We start from the raw sequence: 20,378 nt of genomic DNA, 5'->3' as shown, positions 1-20,378 counted from the left end.
TGCATGACAGGCTAGGGCACATATCAAACTTATCATCAGGTCTTGCATGACTGATACCATGCCTAATGTATGTTATCTTATCTCTGAAATATATCTCATCACATTTAGACATGGAGGAAGGTTCACATAGGTTTGCGGGGTAGGATTTATTAGATCATTAATGATCGAGAAGAGCACTCAAATTATTCTGATTAATAGTGATCAAGTTAGAAAAATGAGCCCGTCTGGCATTTTTAATTGCCTTGTTTTATAAGCCAAGTTGTTCTCTCAGAGATCATAATGGACCTTCAACTTTGACCGTCTCCACTTCCGCTCTGCCTTTCTGTAATTTCTCTTTAATTGATTAGTTTCCTCACTCATCTGAGGGACTCTCTGTTTGGATGTGTCCTTTTTCAACTTTACTGGAGCTACGGCATCAATGGTTGCCCTTAATTTGCTATTAAAGTTATCAACTAAATCATCACAAGACGACGTATAGGTGGTGGAGTATTGTTTATACACTCAATAAATGATGTAGCAATGTCAAAGGTAAGATAGCGTTTCTTAATAATCAGTTCAGTACTACCCGGTGCTATGGGCAACAAGGTTGTAAAAAAATCCCCAGTGGTGATCAGATAAAGCAACATCAGCAATAGAAAGCCCCTTGGTAATAACCAGGTCTTGACTTAGCTGTGGTTAAATAGGTTAAATAGGTTAAATGGGTCCTAAACCAATTTAGAACTGGAATGGAGAGGCCAACCCACCTCTCCAATCTATCCAGAAGGACATCATGGTCACCAGTGTTGAATGCAGAACTTAAATCGAAGAGTACAAGGACAGAGACCTGATTGGCATCTGTCGTCTCCAAGATCATTTATCAGTTTAACTAAGACTTTCTCAGTGCTGCTAAGAGTTGAAGAATCTAGATTACTTTTCTTCAGAAGGGGTTTGACCATAGCAGTTTTTAGTGCAGTGGGGAAAGTGCCCGCGAACAGGTAGTGATTAACAATAGCTTGCACTTCTTCAGATGTGCCATTAAAAAATATTTTGAAGAAGGTGGTGAGCATGGGATCAAGAAGGCAGGTGGAAGGCTTACATTTGTGATATCCTGAGAATGTCTGTGTCATCCAGGGAAAATATAAATCCATATGCCTTTCCATTGTAGGCTCGGGCACAAAATGCTCATCAGGTTTTGCTTGACTGATAGACTAATGATTGTTATCTGCCACAAAGACATCACATTTAGATAAAGCAACATCAACAAGAGGATATGTCAATCGAAAGCTCCTTTGGTAATAACCAGGTCCAGAGTATGGCTGTGGTTATGGGTGGGCCCAGTAGAAAGCCCCTTGGCAATAACCAGGTCCAGAGTATGGCTGTGGTTATGGGTGGGCCCAGTAGAAAGCCCCTTGGTAATAACCAGGTCCAGAGTATGGCTGTGGTTATGGGTGGGCCCAGTAGAAAGCCCCTTGGTAATTACCAGGACCAGAGTATGGCCGAGGTTATGGGTGGGCCCAGTAGAAAGCCCCTTGGTAATAACCAGGACCAGAGTATGGCCGAGGTTATGGGTGGGCCCAGTAGAAAGCCCCTTGGTAATAACCAGGACCAGAGTATGGCTGTGGTTATGGGTGGGCCCAGTAGAAAGCCCCTTGGTAATAACCAGGACCAGAGTATGGCCGAGGTTATGGGTGGGTCCATTAGAAAGCCCCTTGGTAATAACCAGGACCAGAGTATGGCTATGGTTATGGGTGGGCCCAGTAGAAAGCCCCTTGGTAATAACCAGGACCAGAGTATGGCCGAGGTTATGGGTGGGCCCAGCAACATGTTGGTTAAAGTCCATGGAGCTCAAAAGATTCATAAATGCATTGGCCTCAGTCAGTCTGTCAACATTAATATATCTCAAGGACAATAGATAATAGTTCAGATAAATCAGTAAAGAATGTGGGGCGGTGCTTTGGTGGCCTATACAGGGTTATGGCCAGCATTGGTGGTTGACATTTAAACAGTATAGCATAACAGATGCCCAAATGTCACCAAACAAAATGTCCTTACAGCTGTTAGCATTAGTAAAAATAGAGGTTGTCACCCCACCTTTTTCCCTTTTCTGATAGAGTATGAAAAGCTTTAGTCCAAGGGGGGGCTTCAATAAGGGCGACACTATAATCTGAAGACAGACATATTTCAGTGAGAAACATGCAAAAAAATTGGGTCATTCACGAGAAAGAGCAATCACTAGTAAAAAACCTAACATTTAAAAGCGCCAAATTCAATGAGTGTGGGCCACTGTGGGCCATCCCGTTTCTTAAAAAGTGCTGGTTGCACCCACAGCAAATGAAAGTTATCACAGAAGGAGACATTCCTGTCGCTGCAAAGTTTCATCGGATTCTTGTTCAGGGCAACGAGTCGGCTGAAAACTCCAAACCCCTTCGATAGCACGGGAGGGGGACAGAGATAATTATTCACCTCCCTGTGCTTGCGAGGGTGTTACATTTTTCTTTGTAGTCCTCCCTAAGTTCCTCAGATCGCCTAAAGCGGAGTTCATTAAAACATATTTGAGTGACGATGGTGTCAATATTGGAGTAGTTGTCCAGACCCATGGGCAGGAGGGAGTTGATATCATGATACGGGCTCCTGGGTGATAGTGGACCTTGGTCGTTTCGAGCTGCCCTCAGTGATGGTGCCCGTGATGGAACCTGATGGGGAAGGAAGAGAGGGATGGGACTGCCCCAGGCAGGGCGGATGGAGGCTTCAAATCAGGCTAACTTGACTCTTCGCACCAGCAGATGGCATCGGAAACCCCAGAAAGGTGGAGGATGGCACGAGACCGCTCTGTCTTGAGTCAGCGACCTGCTGAACTGTATGGGGTGGCCGTGGGGGTGGGTGACACTAGGCGCGGGTTTCTGGTATATTCCCAGGATCCGTGCTGACCCCCGGGGCTGTTAGGTCCGTCTCAAGTGGAGCGAAGCTGTTTGATAGCTGGATCATATCTTCTCGGATAGATGAAGGGCCTTGCGAGTGTCCAGTCTCCCATGGAGTTGAGCTTAGCATCTGTTCATTGAATTGGGACAAATCAACGCCGCCCGACTAATCAACAGCTTTTCTTTGGGAAGCATTTAAAAATTGAGATTGGGTTTTCTTGGGTTACAGCAAGGTCGGTGTACTTAGAAAGAAGGTTATCCTTTTCTCGCAGCTGAGCTGACAGCCGGAGGATGTTCAGAGAAATTGAGCTCAGGTGCATCCGGTTTTCATTGATCATCATTGAAATGTTTCTATAAATTGATTAGAGTCAGCCTGTGGTAGATTCCATGGATTGCACATGATTTGGATAAGCACACACCTGTCTAAATAAGTTCCCACAGTTGATAGTGCACCCAAGAGCAAAAACCAAGCCATGAGGTCGAGGGAATTGTTTGTAGAGCTCTGAGACAGGATTGTGTCAAGGCACAGATCTGGGAAGGGCACCAAAAAATGTCTGCAGTATTGAAAGTCCAAGAACACAGTGGTCTCCATCATTCTTAAATGGAGGAAGTTTGGAACCAACAAGACTCTTCCTAGAGCTGGCCGCCCGGCCAAACTGAGCAATCGATGGAGAAGGGTCTTTGTCTGGGTGGTGATCAAGAACCCAATGGTCTCTGACAGAGCTCCAGAGTTCCTATGTGGAGATGAGAGAACTTCCCAGAAGGACAAGCATCTCTGCAGCACTCCACCAATCATGCCTTTCTGGGAGTGACCAGACAGAAGTCACTCCTCAGTAAAAGGCACATGACAGCCCGCTAAGAGTTGCCAAAAGGCACCGAAAGGAATCTCAGACCATGATAAACAAGATTCTCTGGTCTGATGAACACAAGATTGAACTCTTTGGCCTGAATGCCAAGTGTCACATCTGGAGGAAACCTGGCAGTGAAGCATAGTGGTGGCAGCATCATGCTGTGGGGATGTTTTTCAGCGGCAGGGACTGGACCCTGGCTTGTCTCCAAGGGAAAGATGAACGGAGGAAAGTAGAGCGAGATCCTTGATGACCTGCTCCAGAGTGCACAGGACCTCAGACTGGGGCAAAGGTACACCTTCCAAAAGGACAACGATTCTAAGCACACATACAAGACAATGCAGGAGTGGCGTCGGGACAAGTCTCATGTCCTTGAGAGGACCAGCCAGAGCCCGGACTTGAACCCCAATCGAACATATCTGGAGAGACCTGAAAATAGCTCCCCAAATACAGGTGTGCCAAGCTTGTAGCGTCATACCCAAGAAGACTCAAGGCTGTAATTGCTACCAATGGTGCTTCAACAAAGCACTGAGTAAAGGGTCTGATTACTTATGTAAATGTGATATTTTTTGCTTTGTTAATATAAGGTAGTGTGTAGATTGATGAGGAAAAAATACAATTGAATCAATTTAAGAATACGGCTGTAACATAACAAAATGTGAAAAAGGGGTCTGAATACTTTCCTAATGCACTATACATACATACAGTACCAGTCAAAAGTTGACACCGACTTATTCAAGGGTTTTCGTATTTTTCATTTTTACTATTTTCTACATCAAAACTAGGAAATAATACATAGAATCATGTAGTAACCAAAAGTGTTAAATCAAAATCTATTTTATATTCGAGATCTTTCAAAGTCGCCACCCTTTGCCTTGATGACAGCTTTGCACACTTGGCCTTCTTTCAACCAGCTTCATGAGGTAGTCACCTGGAAAGAATTTCAATTAACAGGTGTGCCTTGTTAAAAGTTCATTTGTGGAATGTCTTTCCTTCGTAATGCGTTTGAGCCAATCAGTTGTGTTGTGACAAGGTAGGGGTGGTATACAGGAGATAGACCTATTTGGAAAAATACCAAGTCCATATTGTGGCAAGAACAGCTCAAATAAGCAGTCCATTATTACTTTAAGACATGGTCAGTCAATCCGGAACATTTCAAAAACTGTGCAGTCACAAAAACCATCAAGTGCTATGATGGAACTGGTTCTCATGAGGACCTCCACAGGAAAGGAAGACCCAGAGTTACCTCTGCTGTGGAAGTTCATTAGAGTTACCAGCCTCAGAAATTGCAGCTGGTGACTATCGGTGATTTATTTAGAATTCAAGGTACACTTAACCAGCATGGCTACCACAGCATTCTGCAGCGATACGCCATCCAATCTGGTTTGGGCTTAGTGAGACTATGTTTTTCAACAGGACAGTGAACCAACACACCTCCAGGCTGTGTAAGGGCTATTAGACCAAGAAGGAGAGTGATTGAGTGCTGCATCAGATGATCTGGCCTCCACAATCACCCGACCTCAACCCAATTGAGATGGTTTGGGATGAGTTGGACCGCAGAGTGAAGGAAAAGCCTGGCTCGTAGTCAGCGTTCCAATTCATCCCAAAGGTGTTCGATAGGGTTGAGATCAGGGCTATGTGCAGGCCAGTCAATTCTTCCACACCTATCTCGAAAAAACATTTCTGTATGGACCTCACTTTGCGTACGGGGGTAGTGTCATGCTGAAACTGGAAAGGACCTTCCCCAAGCTGTTGCCAGAAAGTTGGAGGCTCAGAATCGTCTAGAATGTCATTGTATGCTGTAGCATTAAGATCTCTCTTCACTAGAACTAAGGGGCCTAGCCCGAACCATGAAAAACAGCCCCAGACCATTATTCCTCCTCCACCAAACTGTACAGTTGGCACTATGCATTGGGGCCGGTAGTGTATTCCTGGCATCCACCAAACCCAGATAAATCCGTTGGACTGCCAGAAAGTGAAGCGTGATTCCCCACTCCAGAGAACAAATTTCCACTGCTCCGGAGTCCAATGGCAGCAAAATGTACACCACTCCAGCTGACACTTCGCATTGTGATCTTAGGCTAGTGGGCGACTGTTTCAGTAAGGTCATTCTACTGCCAATGTTTGTCTGTCTATCAAGATTGCATGTCTGTGTGATCGATTGGATACAACTGTCAGCAACAGCTGTGGCTGACATAGCCAAATCACCAAATTTTAAGGGGAGTCCACATACTTTTGTAGATTGATAGATATTAAACATCAACGTTTAAAGAGAGATTAGTCCTATTTAATACGGTCTGCAGAAACTCGTTTTTTACAAGTCAAAGCTCGATGAAAAGCCATGAATTACCTACAAATGATACAGCTGCTGAGGCATAGAAACGTATTTAGTTATGAGACTAAAGCCGTCTGGCTAAATAAGGAACAGAATGTACCTCTATAATGAGGCTGACGTCAGTGGTGAGGGCCTGCACCCTGTGGAAGCTGGCAATCAGGCCAAGAGACAGGAAGCCCTCCTGGTCCATCTTCTTGCGCAGGAAGAAGTCCCGCTCCAGGTTGCCAAGGCTAAAGTAGTACTCACTACGGAGAGACGCGGAAAGTTCAAAAACAAGGAGGATCAAGGTACTCTTCCTATAATTAAAATGCCTTTATTATGAAGGCATGTTCAATGGAAGAAACACTGTCAGCCAAGCCCTTGTCAGGGAATACAATGACATAATGTGGGAAAAGTTGAGACTAAATATTTGCCCATGTTCTCAGCATCGTTTGAGTTGGAGATAAACGTCATTTCAATTGTCATCCGTTGTTAAGGAGATGTTATTTTCTGGGGCCACCCATATGAGAAAGTATGCATGCATGTTTAAGTCGGTTTGGATAAAAGTGTCTGCTAAATGGCATATATATTATATTACACTATTCCAAGGCTGAACAACAGTGACATCTGCTTCCTCTTGAAACACTGACCTATAAAGCGTAGTAACCAATGGTAGAACTTATGACGCATCGTTACCAATGGTAGTACGTTTAAAGCAAGGTAACCAACGGTAGGTAGGTAGTACTCACATCTGCCTTTTGACATAGTCCTTGAGCAGGCCCTGGTCCACTGTGTACAGGTCACTGCTGCTCATGTTGTCGTAGTAATAGGTCACTGGAGCACCAAACTTCTGTCCGTAGGCACCGTCCTTCCCGTTGTAGGCCTTGTAGCCATAATGGTAGTCAGGGTGACCTGGTAGGAGACACGGCAGTAGTAAACCATTACAGGGCCACTGTCACAAGCCTACTACAAGTCAACAACAAGGCTACAGAGCTACAAGAGTTCACCAACAGCAGGGAGAAATTTGAAGCACAGCTGTTGAATCCCAGGAAGGCGCGCAATGATTTACTAAATAGGGGCTAGCTAAGATTTAAAATGTGGTGTCCCTCGGGGGGGAAATCCTTTGACTTCTGAAAGTAACACTGTGTTCCTGAGGAGAGAGAAGAGTCGGAAAACTCAAAACAGGTGGATCTCGGCCAAGTGAGAAGGAGAAGAACGGCAGGTTTCATCACAACAGGGGGTGGGTGGAGGGAGGGAGTGTCACCTTTACTCCTCTTCCCCTGTTCCACCCCCTTTCTCCTCAAATGAAAGGTGGCAGTGTTTTCCTGTCAGAGGCAGACTGCCATGGCCCAGTCAGAGGTGAGAGAGGAGCGGCTGGTTGCCAAAACCAACAGGCCCAGCCAGGCAAGGGATGTAGAATATTTGAATATCCAAACGGACTTTAGTATTTGAATACTTGTGTGAGTACTATTGCATCTCCCTCTCAATTAAATTCAAGGGGTTTTATTGGCATGGGAAACATACGTTAACATTTCCAAAGCAAGTGAGGTAGATAATACACAAAAGTGAAATGAACAATAAACAATGCACTCACATAAGTTCATCTCTCCATCTGTCTGCTCCCTCCCATCTCACACCAGCCCCTCCACAGCTGCAGCAATAGAGCTCCATCCTCTCTCCCTCCCATCTCACACCAGCCCCTCCACAGCTGCAGCAATAGAGCTCCACCCTCTCTCTCTCTCATCTCACACCAGCCCCTCCACAGCTGCAGCAATAGAGCTCCATCCTCTCTCTCCCTCTCATCTCACACCAGCCCCTCCACAGCTGCAGCAATAGAGCTCCACCCTCTCTCTTTCCCTCCCATCTCACATCGGCCCCTCCACAGCTGCAGCAATAGAGCTCCATCCTCTCTCTCTCCCATCTCACATCGACCCCTCCACAGCTGCAGCAATAGAGCTCCACCCTCTCTCTCCCATCTCCTCCACAGCTGCAGCAATAGAGCTCCACCCTCTCTCCCTCCCATCTCACACCAGCCACTCCACAGCTGCAGCAATAGAGCTCCACCCTCTCTCTCTCCCATCTCACACCAGCCCCTCCACAGCTGCAGCAATAGAGCTCCATCCTCTCTCCCTCCCATCTCACACCAGCCCCTCCACAGCTGCAGCAATAGAGCTCCATCCTCTCTTATCTCACACCAGCCCCTCCACAGCTGCAGCAATAGAGCTCCACCCTCTCTCCCTCCCATCTCACACCGGCCCCTCCACAGCTGCAGCAATAGAGCTCCATCCTCTCTCCTCCCATCTCACACCAGCCCCTCCACAGCTGCAGCCATAGAGCTCCATCCTCTCTCCTCCCATCTCACACCAGCCCCTCCACAGCTGCAGCCATAGAGCTCCACCCTCTCTCCTCCCATCTCACACCAGCCCCTCCACAGCTGCAGCCATAGAGCTCCACCCTCTCTCTCTGCCATCTCACACCAGCCCCTCCACAGCTGCAGCAATAGAGCTCCATCCTCTCTCCTCCCATTTCACACCAGCCCCTCCACAGCTGCAGCAATAGAGCTCCACCCTCTCTCCCTCCCATCTCACACCAGCCCCTCCACAGCTGCAGCAATAGAGCTCCACCCTCTCTCTCCCATCTCCTCCACAGCTGCAGCAATAGAGCTCCACCCTCTCTCTCTCTCCCATCTCCTCCACAGCTGCAGCAATAGAGCTCCACCCTCTCTCTCTCTCATCTCACACCAGCCCCTCCACAGCTGCAGCAATAGAGCTCCACCCTCTCTCCCATCTCACACCAGCCCCTCCACAGCTGCAGCAATAGAGCTCCACCCTCTCTCTCTCTCCCATCTCCTCCACAGCTGCAGCAATAGAGCTCCACCCTCTCTCTCTCTCTCTCTCCCATCTCCTCCACAGCTGCAGCAATAGAGCTCCACCCTCTATCTCCCATCTCACACCAGCCCCTCCACAGCTGCAGCAATAGAGCTCCACCCTCTCTCCTCCCATCTCACACCAGCCCCTCCACAGCTGCAGCAATAGAGCTCCACCCTCTCTCCTCCCATCTCACACCAGCCCCTCCACAGCTGCAGCAATAGAGCTCCACCCTCTCTCCCTCCCATCTCACACCAGCCCCTCCACAGCTGCAGCAATAGAGCTCCACCCTCTCTCCCTCCCTCCCATCTCACATCGGCCCCTCCACAGCTGCAGCAATAGAGCTCCACCCTCTCTCCCTCCCATCTCACACCAGCCCCTCCACAGCTGCAGCAATAGAGCTCCACCCTCTCTCCCTCCCATCTCACACCAGCCCCTCCACAGCTGCAGCAATAGAGCTCCACCCTCTCTCCCTCCCATCTCCCATCTCCACAGCTGCAGCAATAGCTCCACCCTCTCTCCCTCCATCTCACACCAGCCCCTCCACAGCTGCAGCAATAGAGCTCCACCCTCTCTCCCTCCCATCTCACACCAGCCCCTCCACAGCTGCAGCAATAGAGCTCCACCCTCTCTCCTTTCCCATCTCACACCAGCCCCTCCACAGCTGCAGCAATAGAGCTCCACCCTCATCTCACACCAGCCCCTCCACAGCTGCAGCATCTCCACACCAGCCCCTCCACAGCTGCAGCAATAGAGCTCCACCCTCTCTCCCTCCCATCTCACACCAGCCCCTCCACAGCTGCAGCAATAGAGCTCCACCCTCTCTCCCTCCCTCCCATCTCACATCGGCCCCTCCACAGCTGCAGCAATAGCGCTCCACCCTCTCTCTTTCCCTCTCATCTCACACCAGCCCCTCCACAGCTGCAGCAATAGAGCTCCACCCTCTCTCCCTCCCATCTCACACCAGCCCCTCCACAGCTGCAGCAATAGAGCTCCATCCTCTCTCCCTCCCATCTCACACCAGCCCCTCCACAGCTGCAGCAATAGCGCTCCACCCTCTCTCTTTCCCTCTCATCTCACACCAGCCCCTCCACAGCTGCAGCAATAGAGCTCCACCCTCTCTCCCTCCCATCTCACACCAGCCCCTCCACAGCTGCAGCAATGCAGCAACAGAGCTCCATCCTCTCTCCCTCCCATCTCACACCAGCCCCTCCACAGCTGCAGCAATAGCTCTCCACCCTCTCTCCCCCTCCCATCTCACACCAGCCACTCCACAGCTGCAGCAATAGAGCTCCACCCGCTCTCTCTCCCATCTCACATCGGCCCCTCCACAGCTGCAGCAATAGCGCTCCACCCTCTCTCCCATCTCCTCCACAGCTGCAGCAATAGCGCTCCACCCTCTCTCCCTCCCATCTCACACCAGCCCCTCCACAGCTGCAGCAATAGCGCTCCACCCTCTCTCCCATCTCCTCCACAGCTGCAGCAATAGCGCTCCACCCTCTCTCCCTCCCATCTCACACCAGCCCCTCCACAGCTGCAGCAATAGAGCTCCACCCTCTCTCTTTCATCTCCTCCACAGCTGCAGCAATAGCGCTCCACCCTCTCTCCCTCCCTCCCATCTCACACCAGCCCCTCCACAGCTGCAGCAATAGAGCTCCACCCCTCTCTCTCTCCCATCTCACACCAGCCCCTCCACAGCTGCAGCAACAGAGCCCACCCTCTCTCTCTCCCATCTCCTCCACAGCTGCAGCAATAGAGCGCAGCAGTGCTCGGGTCACTTAAGCTAATAAACCCCACATGGATTTTGAGCATGCAACACATTTATGATACTACTCCAATAGGGAAATTATTTTAAACTCTTAATCCCGAGCACCATGTCTAACCCCACTGCCCTGAGGTATCCCAGGTCTTGACACATCCTAACACACTCTGGTTGTTATTAAATTGTTTTGTTCATACTGTTTCCTTAGTGAGGCCGGATCAGGGTCACACAAGACCAAGGCAAAGCCAGCAGACAGATCATTCCACCATTTCCACATAAGCACAACCACACATTGATCGGAACCAGCAATGGAGCGCAACCACACAGAGAGAGCTGGGCTTGAAGACATGTTGCGAAGCTCCATTCAACAGTATTGTTCTACAGAGGATCGAATGTGCTGGAACCATCCAGCTGATAGCCCTCCATATAACAATTCATGATTTTCCACTAAGGGGATTTTGGAAATGTAACAGTTTGACTGACAGCACGTTAACAAAAACTAAAGAATGCATAACAGATTTTTTCTTGCACAATATAGGTTCAGCATACCCACTTAGATGCCTTTAAGAGTGACTTTTAGAGGCCAATGAAATGTTTTATCCCAATAACAACATTAACATTAACATGATAAAATCCATGGTGTCGAAAAGTGTGAAGGTGCAACACTGGCCTGGTGAGGAGGTAGGCTCCAGTCCCCATCAGGGACATGGCCAAGGTGTAGCCTCTCATGGAGGGTTGCCTGGATACTTGACTACCGATGCCGGTCTACTCTGCTTAGCAGCAGCATAAGAAGCCTGATCCCTCATGACTGAGCTCCCTCATCTTGTCCAGAAGGTCTACTACTTGTTCTTACGCTGGCTGCTCCAACTCATCGTTATCGTACTCCTCGCTGAGCTCTTCCTCTAGCTCAACTGGGGGAATGAGGTGGACTGGAAAAACGGACTCAATTCGTACATTGGGGCCAGACTGTTGCTGAGTAGACTTTGGGGGCGGGGGGGTATGCTTTCTCTAATTCTCTCTCTTTCTCTCTGAGGACCTGAGCCCTAGGACCATGCCTCAGGACTACCTGGCCTGATGACTCCTTGCTGTCCCCAGTCCACCTGGCCATGCTGCTGTTCTGCCTGCGGCTATGGAACCCTGACCTTTTCACCGGATGTGCTACCTGTCCCAGACCTGCTGTTTTCAACTCTCTAGAGACAGCAGGAGCGGTAGAGATACTCTCAATGATCAGCAATAAAAAGCCAACTGACATTTACTCATGAGGTGCTGACTTGTTGCACCCTCGACAACCACTGTGATTATTATTATGTGGCCCTGCTGGTCATCTATGAACATTTGAACATCTTGGCCATGTTCTATTATAATCTCCACCCGGCACAACCAGAAGAGGACTGGCCACCCTTCATAGTCTGGTTCCTCTCGGTTTCTTCCTAGATTCTGGCCTTTCTCGGGAGTTTTACCTAGCCACCATGCTTCTACACCTGCATTGCTTGCGTTTTGGGGTTTTAGGCTGGGTTTCTGTACAGCACTTTGTGACATCAGCTGATGTAAGAAGGTCTTTATAAATACATTTGATTGATATACGCAGCTTCTCGTTCTCTTTCCGGATCTCCTCTAGCTCTGCTTGGAAAGCTGTTGGCAGCTTCCTGCGTTCCCGGTAAGGGTAGGGTGTGGGGGCTTCTCTGCTTATCTCCATGTGTTCTCTGCAGACTGTGGGCGAGCTGGGATTCTAACCCATACCCTCTGGTGATGGCTCTGATCCCTCTCTGAGCCAGCATCCCATTGAACCTGGCGAGTGGCTGAGGTTGCATGTGACAAGGTGAAGGGGGTCATCTTTGCCGCTCCTTCATGATGAAAATACCACTCCTCTTCTTGACCATATACATCATACGGTGCTGTGCTATGGTGTGGTGAAGTATGCCGTGTATGGCTCACATAGCCTACCTCGCAATCTTGTAGATGCTGTGGTGGCCGTGTCTGATGCGTCGAACGAACTGCTGGATGTGTGAAAGCCTCACTCACGTAGTAGTCTTGCACCGGGGAAAAGCACTTAAGATCCGTCTGGAATGGAGTGGAGGAGTACCTGCTGGACTGTATATCTGGGCTCCCGAGTGGCGCAGCGGTCACTGCATCTCAGTGCTAGATGCGTCACTACAGACCCTGGTTCAATTACAGGTTTTATCACAACAGGCCGTGATTGGGAGTCCCATAGGGCCATAGACACAGATGGCAGACCGGTAGGATTCCAGTTGAGCTAGTTTAATGAGGCTGATTCTCATAGAGCAGGAATGGCACAGCACGCTGTACGGCTTGACAATTGTGTTAACCGAGAGTGTGTGATTTCTGAAGGACCGCACACTGGCCTTGGCTAAAACAAAGCATGCTAACTAAAAGGTAATCACAGGAGATCGGCTGGGTCACTTGGCTTGTGTACCGGCTCTTTTACTGTTGCTATTATTCCTTACTGTAGCCCAAGCCATTTAATAAACTGTAGTATCAATCGACAAGGACAAGAACTCTGTGCCCCAATTCAGATTGGAGTTTATGAAAACGCATAGATTGTCAATAACCTACAGAAGTTAAGATAACCGCATGCAGTATTAAGCAATGGAAAGGCTTGATTGGCCAGTGACTGGCCAAGCCCTCGTCACACTTATAATTGAGTTATTACTCAAAATTCAGCCCTTTCGTGCCACCACCAAATATTACGCTCATAGCTGCCGCTGTGAAAATAGCAAAAAAATACTTCGGACCTACAGCGCTACACCAGCGAAGATGTAGGTTTGTTCAAATAAATGACTGAATTGGACTCCTCAAATGGAGTTTGAAATCTTTAGAGTAATGTGTTACTTTCTACAGTGTATTCCTGAAAAATGCTATAGCTTAGGACATTCCTTGTACTCAATCATTAAGATCTTAGATTTAATTGAGATCTAGGTTATTATGAAGGAAAAATACAAGAGAATGGAGACAGGTGAATTGCACTGAACAGTTCAGTAGATGTGAGTCGACTGTATCCAACTAAACTGGATACAAATAGAAACCCAAATGTAAAGTGTTGGTCACATGTTTCATGAGCTGAAATAAAAACACCCCAGAAATGTTCCATACACACAAAAAGCTCATCTTATTTTGTGCAAAAAATTGTGAAGCCGAACAGCATAATTATTACACAGATGCACCTTGTGCTTGGGACAATAAAAGGCCACTTTAAAATGAGCAGTTCTGTCACACAGCACAATGCCACAGAGCGTGCGATTGGCATGCTGACTGCAGGAATGTCCTGCCCACCCACGGCTGCACCCCTGCCCAGTCTTGTGAAATTAGGGCCTCTATTTCTATTGACTAACTTCCTTAAATAAACTGCGACAATTGTTGCATGTTGCGTTTATAATTTTGTTCAGTATAGTTACAATATGATATGACTTTGACCATTTGCATGGAAATGCATTTTTGGGAGGAGATTATATATATATTTTTTGCTTACCTCTGGAGCCTCCGCCTCGTCCCCGGCCCCTGCCACGACCCCGGAACCCGGCACGGTAGGGAGCACCCTCGCTCCTCACGCTGGACACCTCATCATGGTCCTCACTCCATTCACGCTCGGACTTCCCTCTGTACCAGTCTGAGAACAGAAAATATACAAAAATATATGTGATTTCAGGCACACATTGCTAAGAGGTGTTTAAAATCAAAGACAAAGCCATGCAATCGCCATAGACAAACATTGGCAGTAGAATGGCCTTTACTGAAAAGCTCAGTGCCTTTCATCATGGCAACGTCATAGGATGCCACCTTTCCAACAAGTCAGTTTGTCAAATTTCTGATCTGCTTGAACTGCCCTGGCCAACTGTAAGTGCTGTTATTGTGAAGTGGAAACATGTAGGGGCAACAACGGCTCAGCAGCAAACTGGTAGGCCACAAAAGCTCACCGAATGGGACCACCGAGTGCTGAAGCACGTAAAAATCTTCTGTCCTCGGTTGCAACACTCACTACAGAGTTCCAAACTGCCTCTGGAAGCAACGTCAACACAAGAACTGTTCATCAGAAGCTTCATGAAATGGGTTTCCATGGCTGAGCAGCCGCACACAGACAGAAGATCATCATGTGCAATGCCAAGTGTCGGCTGGAGTGGTGTAAAGCTCGCCACCATTGGACTCTGGATCAGTGGAAATGAGTTCTCTGGAGTGGTGAATCACGATTCACCATCTGGCAGTCTGACGGACGTATCTGGGAAAGCTACCTGCCAGAATGCATAGTGCCAACTGTAAAGTTTGGTAGAGAAGGAATAATGGTATGGGGCTGTTTGTCATGGTTCGGGCTAGGCCCCTTAAAAAAACGTAACACTATAGCATACAATTACATACTAGACAATTCTGTGCTTTCAACTTTGTGGCAACAGTTTGAGGAAGGCCCTTTCCTGTTTCAGTATGACAATGTCCCTGTGCACAAAGGGAGAAATAACAGTTTACGGCCCGTATCACTAAGTGACCTGCCTAGCAGACAAGATAAACAAAGCAAAAAAAGAAACGTTCGCTCACTGTCAACGTTTATTTTCAGAAAACGTAACATGTGTAAATATTTGTATGAACATAAGATTCAACAACAGACAGACTGAACAGGTTCCACAGACATGTGACTAACAGAAATGGAATAATGTGTCCCAGAACAAAGGGAGAGTCAAAATCAAAAGTAACAGTCTGTATCTTGTGTGGCCACCAGCTGCATAAAGTACTGCAGTGCATCTCCTCCTCATGGACAGGTGCATGTTCATTCATTGTTTATGGTTCATTGAACAAGCATGGGAAACGGTGTTTAAACCCTTTACAATGAAGATCTGTGAAGTTATTTGGATTTTTACAAATTATCTTTGAAAGACAGGGTGCTGAAAAGGGACGTTTCTTTTTTTGCTGAGTTTACGTCGGCTGTTCAGATGTGTAGGAGGAGAATCAGCCCAGGAGGAAGGGTTAAATATCACTGCTTGTTCAGATGTGTAGGAGGAGACTCAGCCTGGGAGGAAGGGTTAAATATCACTGCTTGTTCAGATGTGTAGGAGGATGAGGCTTGTTCAGATGTGTAGGAGCAGCCAGGAGGAAGGGTTAAATATCACTGCTTGTTCAGAAGTGTGTCAGAGGAAAGAGTTAAATATTTTGTTCTAATCCAGCTGTATTGATCCTCTGGGAAGAATAAACTTGTTGTGTAGGAGGAAAACAGGAGGAAGGGTTTATCAGTGCTTTTTCAGTGTTTTATTTCACCTTTATTTAACCAGGTATTGATCCTCTGGGAAGTGGAAAACAAGTTTTTTCTCATTTATTTAACCAGGGGTGACTCATTTGGACCAAGATAAAGCAAAGCAGTGCTACAGAAACAACAACAGAGTTGCACATGGAATTAACAAACGTACAGTCAATAACACAATAGAAAAAAAATAAAGTCTATATACAGTGAGTGCAAGTGTCCGTCGAGTTTTTACTCTTACTATTAGAACCTAACACTGCGTAGGCGATTTATTCTTCTAGGACAAAGGTTTTTACATTTAAATTATATTAATTCATGATTTGGGGCGGCAGGGTAGCCTAGTGGTTAGAGCGTTGGACTAGTAACCGGAATGTTGCAAGTTCAAACAAGGTACCCTAGTGGTTAGCTGACAAGAATGTGCAAGTTCAAAATGTCGTTCTGCCCCTGAACAGGCAGTTAACCCACTGTTCCTAGGCCGTCATTGAAAATAAGAATTTGTTCTTAACTGACTTGCCTGGTTAAATAAAGGTAAAAAAAAATAAAAAATAAATAAATAAACATTTTATACCAGGGATGAAGACAATGAAGGCAATGTTTTGCTTTTCAATAAAACCTGTTATGTTGGTATAAGAAATGTTCTACTTTATTTTATTATAACTTTATTACTTTTCTGTTAAGATGAATTCAAATATCTAATGTGATTCTGAGCACCGTGGGTGGAATCCATAATGTGTTACGGGGAATTAAAATCTTTCTGGTGCAACATTTCTCTAACAGGAACCCTGGTGTGTGTGTGTGTCTGTCAGTCACCAGATCTCAGCCAAATTGAACACTTAAGGGAGATTCTGGAGCGGCGCCTGAGACCGCGGTTTCCACCACCATCAACAAAAACCCATTTATAGAATTCCTCACGGAAGAATGGCATCGCATCCCTCCAATACAGTTACAGAAGCTTGTAGAATCTATGCCAAGGCGCATTGAAGCTGTTCAGGCGGCTTGTGGTGACCAACGCCCTAGTAAGACACTGTTGGTGTTTCCTTCATTTTGGCAGCTACTTGTAAATCCCCTATGGACACAGGTCAAATGTAGTGCACTACATAGGGCATAGGCTGCCATAAGAGGTCAGGTTGGCGATGGGAGATGACACTCACCTCGGAGGTCGTTCTTCCTGTTGGGGGGCATCCTGGGCACCTCGTTCTGACGGGTGTTGTTCCTTGAGGCTGAGCGTTCTCTGGGCCCCTCAGACTTCACCTCCATCATCAGCGGCACCCACCTATGCTTGTTTCCTACAAAAACACACAAAAACAATACCGTTAGGGAGTCGCCTGTCTGCCACATTTCCACAATGTAGTTATTTTGTTGTGGTGTTTTTTTTTGTTGTCCAAGACCAAGAGTCCCTTTCTGCAGTGAAATGCAGGCAGGCAGGCAGGGATAGTATGAAACTAGTTGATGTGTGTAAGGGGAATGGACAGAGCAGCACAGTAACTTATTGTGAAAGACCAATTAAAGTTTAAAAGGTTTCACAGCTGGGATTGTGAATGGGGTTTCTAATCCTATTGAGAGGTGAGAAAAAACACCCCCAAAAAATACCTCACGTTTTACTTGGTAGATATATAAACCCATCCCAAAAAGCTATTCAGTCTAATATGTAGTTCCCCATGCTGGCCAGGCTGTGTCAGTGGTCTTTTAGTGGAGTGTGTGCATAGGTTTAAAGTACTTATTAAGTAGTATTTGAAAGTATTTTTACTAAATTGTTTTTGGGGGGTATCTGCACATTACTATATTTCTGACTACTTTTACTTCACTACATTCCTAAAAACAATGATGTACTTTTTACTCCATACCCAAAAGTACTCTGCACGTTTTGAATGCTTAGCAGAGAGAGCGAGACAAAGAAAGAGAGCAAGACAGTGAAACAGAGCCAGACAGCGAGAGAGAAGCGAGACAGAGAAAGAGAGCAAGACAGCGAGAGAGAAAGAGAGCAATACAGCAAAACAGAGCCAGACAGAAACAGCGAAAGAGAGCGAGACAGCGAAAGAGAGCGAGACAGCGAAAGAGAGCGAGACAGCGAAAGAGCGAGACAGCGAAAGAGAGAAAGAGAGAGAGCGAGAGAGAGAAAGAGAGCAATACAGCGAAACAGAGCCAGACAGCGAGAGAGAAAGAGAGCGAGAGAAAGAGAGCGAGAGAAAGAGAGTGAGAGAGAGCGAAAGAGAAAGAGCAAGACAGCGAGAGAGAAAGAGAGCAATAGTGAAACAGAGCCAGACAGCGAGAGAGAAAGAGAGCAATACAGTGAAACAGAGCCAGACAGCGAGAGAGAAAGAGAGCAATACAGTGAAACAGAGCCAGACAGCGAGAAAGAGAGCAATACAGTGAAACAGAGCCAGACAGCGAGAGAGAAAGAGAGCAATACAGTGAAAGAGAGAGCAGAGAGAGCGAAAGAGAGCGAGTGAAAGAGAGCGAAAGAGAGAGAGAGCGAAAGAGAGCGAGAAAAAGAGAGCGAGACAGCGAAAAAGAGAGCGAGACAGCGAAAGAGAGCGAAAGACAGCGAAAGAGAGCGAAAGACAGCGAAAGAGAGCGAGCGAGAGAGAGCGAAAGAGAGAGCGAGAAAGAGAGCGAGACAGCGAGAGAGCGAAAAAAGAGAGAGAGAAAGAGCGAGAAAGAGCGAGAAAGCGAGAAAGAGCGAGAAAGAAAGCGAGAGAAGAGAGAAGCGAGAGAAAGCGAGAAAGAAAGCGAGCAGAGAAAGAGAAAGAAAGAGAGCGAGCGAGAAAGAGAGCGAGAGAGAGAGAAAGAGAGCGAAAGAGAAAGAGAGCGAAAGAGCGAGAGAAAGAAAGAGAGCGAGCGAGAAAGAGAGCGAGCGAGAAAGAGAGCGAGACAGAAAGAGAGCGAGACAGCGAAAGAGAGCGAGCGAGCGAAAAGAGAGAGCGAGACAGCGAGCGAAAGAAAGAGCGAAAGAGACAGCGAGAAAGAGAGCGAGCGAAAGAGAGCGAGCGAGAAAGAGAGCGAGCGAGAAAGAGAGCGAGAAAGAGAGCGAGCGAGAAAGAGAGCGAGCGAGAAAGAGAGAGCGAGCGAGAAAGAGAGAGAGCGAGCGAGAAAAGAGAGCGAGCGAGAAAGAGAGCGAGCGAGAGAGAGAGAGCGAGCGAGCGAGAAAGAGAGCGAGCGAGCGAGAAAGAGAGCGAGCGAGAGAGCGAGCGAGCGAGCGAGAAAGAGAGCGAGACAGCGAAAAGAGAGCGAGACAGCGAAAGAGAGCGAGACAGCGAAAGAGAGCGAGACAGCGAAAGAGCGAGCGAAAGAGAGCGAAAGAGAAAGACAAGAAAGAGAGCGAGCGAAAGAGAGCGAAAGAGAGCGAGCGAGAAGAGAGAGCGAGCGAGAAAGCGAAAGCGAGAGAGAGAGCGAGACAGAGAGAGCGAGAGAGAGCGAGCGAGCGAGAGAGAGCGAAAAGAGCGAGAGAGAGCGAAAGAGAGCGAAAGCGAGCGAGCGAGCGAGAGAGCGAAGAGAAGAGAGCGAGAGCGAGAGAGCGAAGAGAGCGAGAAAGAGACGAGCGAGAGAGAGAGCGAGAGCGAGAGAGCGAGACAGCGAGAAAGAGAGCGAGCGAGAGAGAGACAGCGAGCGAAAAGAGAGCGAGCGAGACAGCGAGAAAGAGAGCGAGCGAGACAAGAGAGAGCGAGCGGCGAGCGAGCGAGCGAAAGAAAAGAAAGAGAGCGAAAGCGAAGCGAGAAAGAGAGCGACAGCGAGAAAGAGAGCGAGCGAAAAAGAAGCGGCGAAAGAAGAGCGAGCGAGCGAAAGAGAGCGAGCGAGCGAGAAAGAGACAGCGAAAGAGAGCGAGACAGCGAAAGAGAGCGAGACAGCGAAAGAGAGCGAGACAGCGAAAGAGAGCGAGACAGCGAAAGAGAGCGAGACAGCGAAAGAGAGCGAGACAGCGAAAGAGAGCGAGAGCGAGCGAGAGAGAGAGCGAGACAGCGAAAGAGAGAGCGAGACAGCGAAAAGAGAGAGAGCGACGAGCGAGAGCGAGCTAAGAGAGCGAGAGAGAGAGAGCGAGAGAGAGCGAGAGAGAGAGAGCGAGAGAGAGAGCGAGACAGCGAGAAAGAGAGCGAGCGAGACAGCGAAAGAGAGCGAGCGAGACAGCGAGCAAGAGAGCGAGAGAGAGAGCGAGAGAGAGCGAGCGAGAGAAAGAGAGCGAGCGAGCGAGACAGCGAAAGAGAGCGAGCGAGCGAGACAGCGAAAGAGAGCGAGCGAGACAGCGAAAGAGAGCGAGCGAGACAGCGAAAGAGAGCGAGCGAGACAGCGAAAGAGAGCGAGCGAGACAGCGAAAGAGAGCGAGCGAGACAGCGAAAGAGAGCGAGCGAGACAGCGAAAGAGAGCGAGCGAGACAGCGAGACAGCGAAAGAGAGCGAGACAGCGAAAGAGAGCGAGAGCGAGACAGCGAAAGAGAGAGCGAGACAGCGAAAGAGCGA

General features: G+C 48.0%; 1 protein-coding gene across 1 annotated transcript in view; it reads right to left on the bottom strand.

The window, feature by feature from the left end:
* LOC135509701 (la-related protein 1-like) overlaps positions 1 to 20,378 on the bottom strand; it is a 93,737-nt gene that overhangs the window by 34,479 nt on the left and 38,880 nt on the right. Inside the window, 4 exon segments of the mRNA XM_064930574.1 lie at positions 6,181 to 6,325; positions 6,809 to 6,971; positions 14,176 to 14,313; positions 17,079 to 17,213. Coding sequence (XP_064786646.1) covers positions 6,181 to 6,325; positions 6,809 to 6,971; positions 14,176 to 14,313; positions 17,079 to 17,213 — 581 coding nt within the window.

The sequence above is a fragment of the Oncorhynchus masou genome, chromosome 22 (genome assembly GCF_036934945.1).
Source record: "Oncorhynchus masou masou isolate Uvic2021 chromosome 22, UVic_Omas_1.1, whole genome shotgun sequence".
Lineage (NCBI taxonomy): Eukaryota > Metazoa > Chordata > Actinopteri > Salmoniformes > Salmonidae > Oncorhynchus > Oncorhynchus masou.
This window is presented reverse-complemented; position numbering and strand designations above follow the sequence as displayed.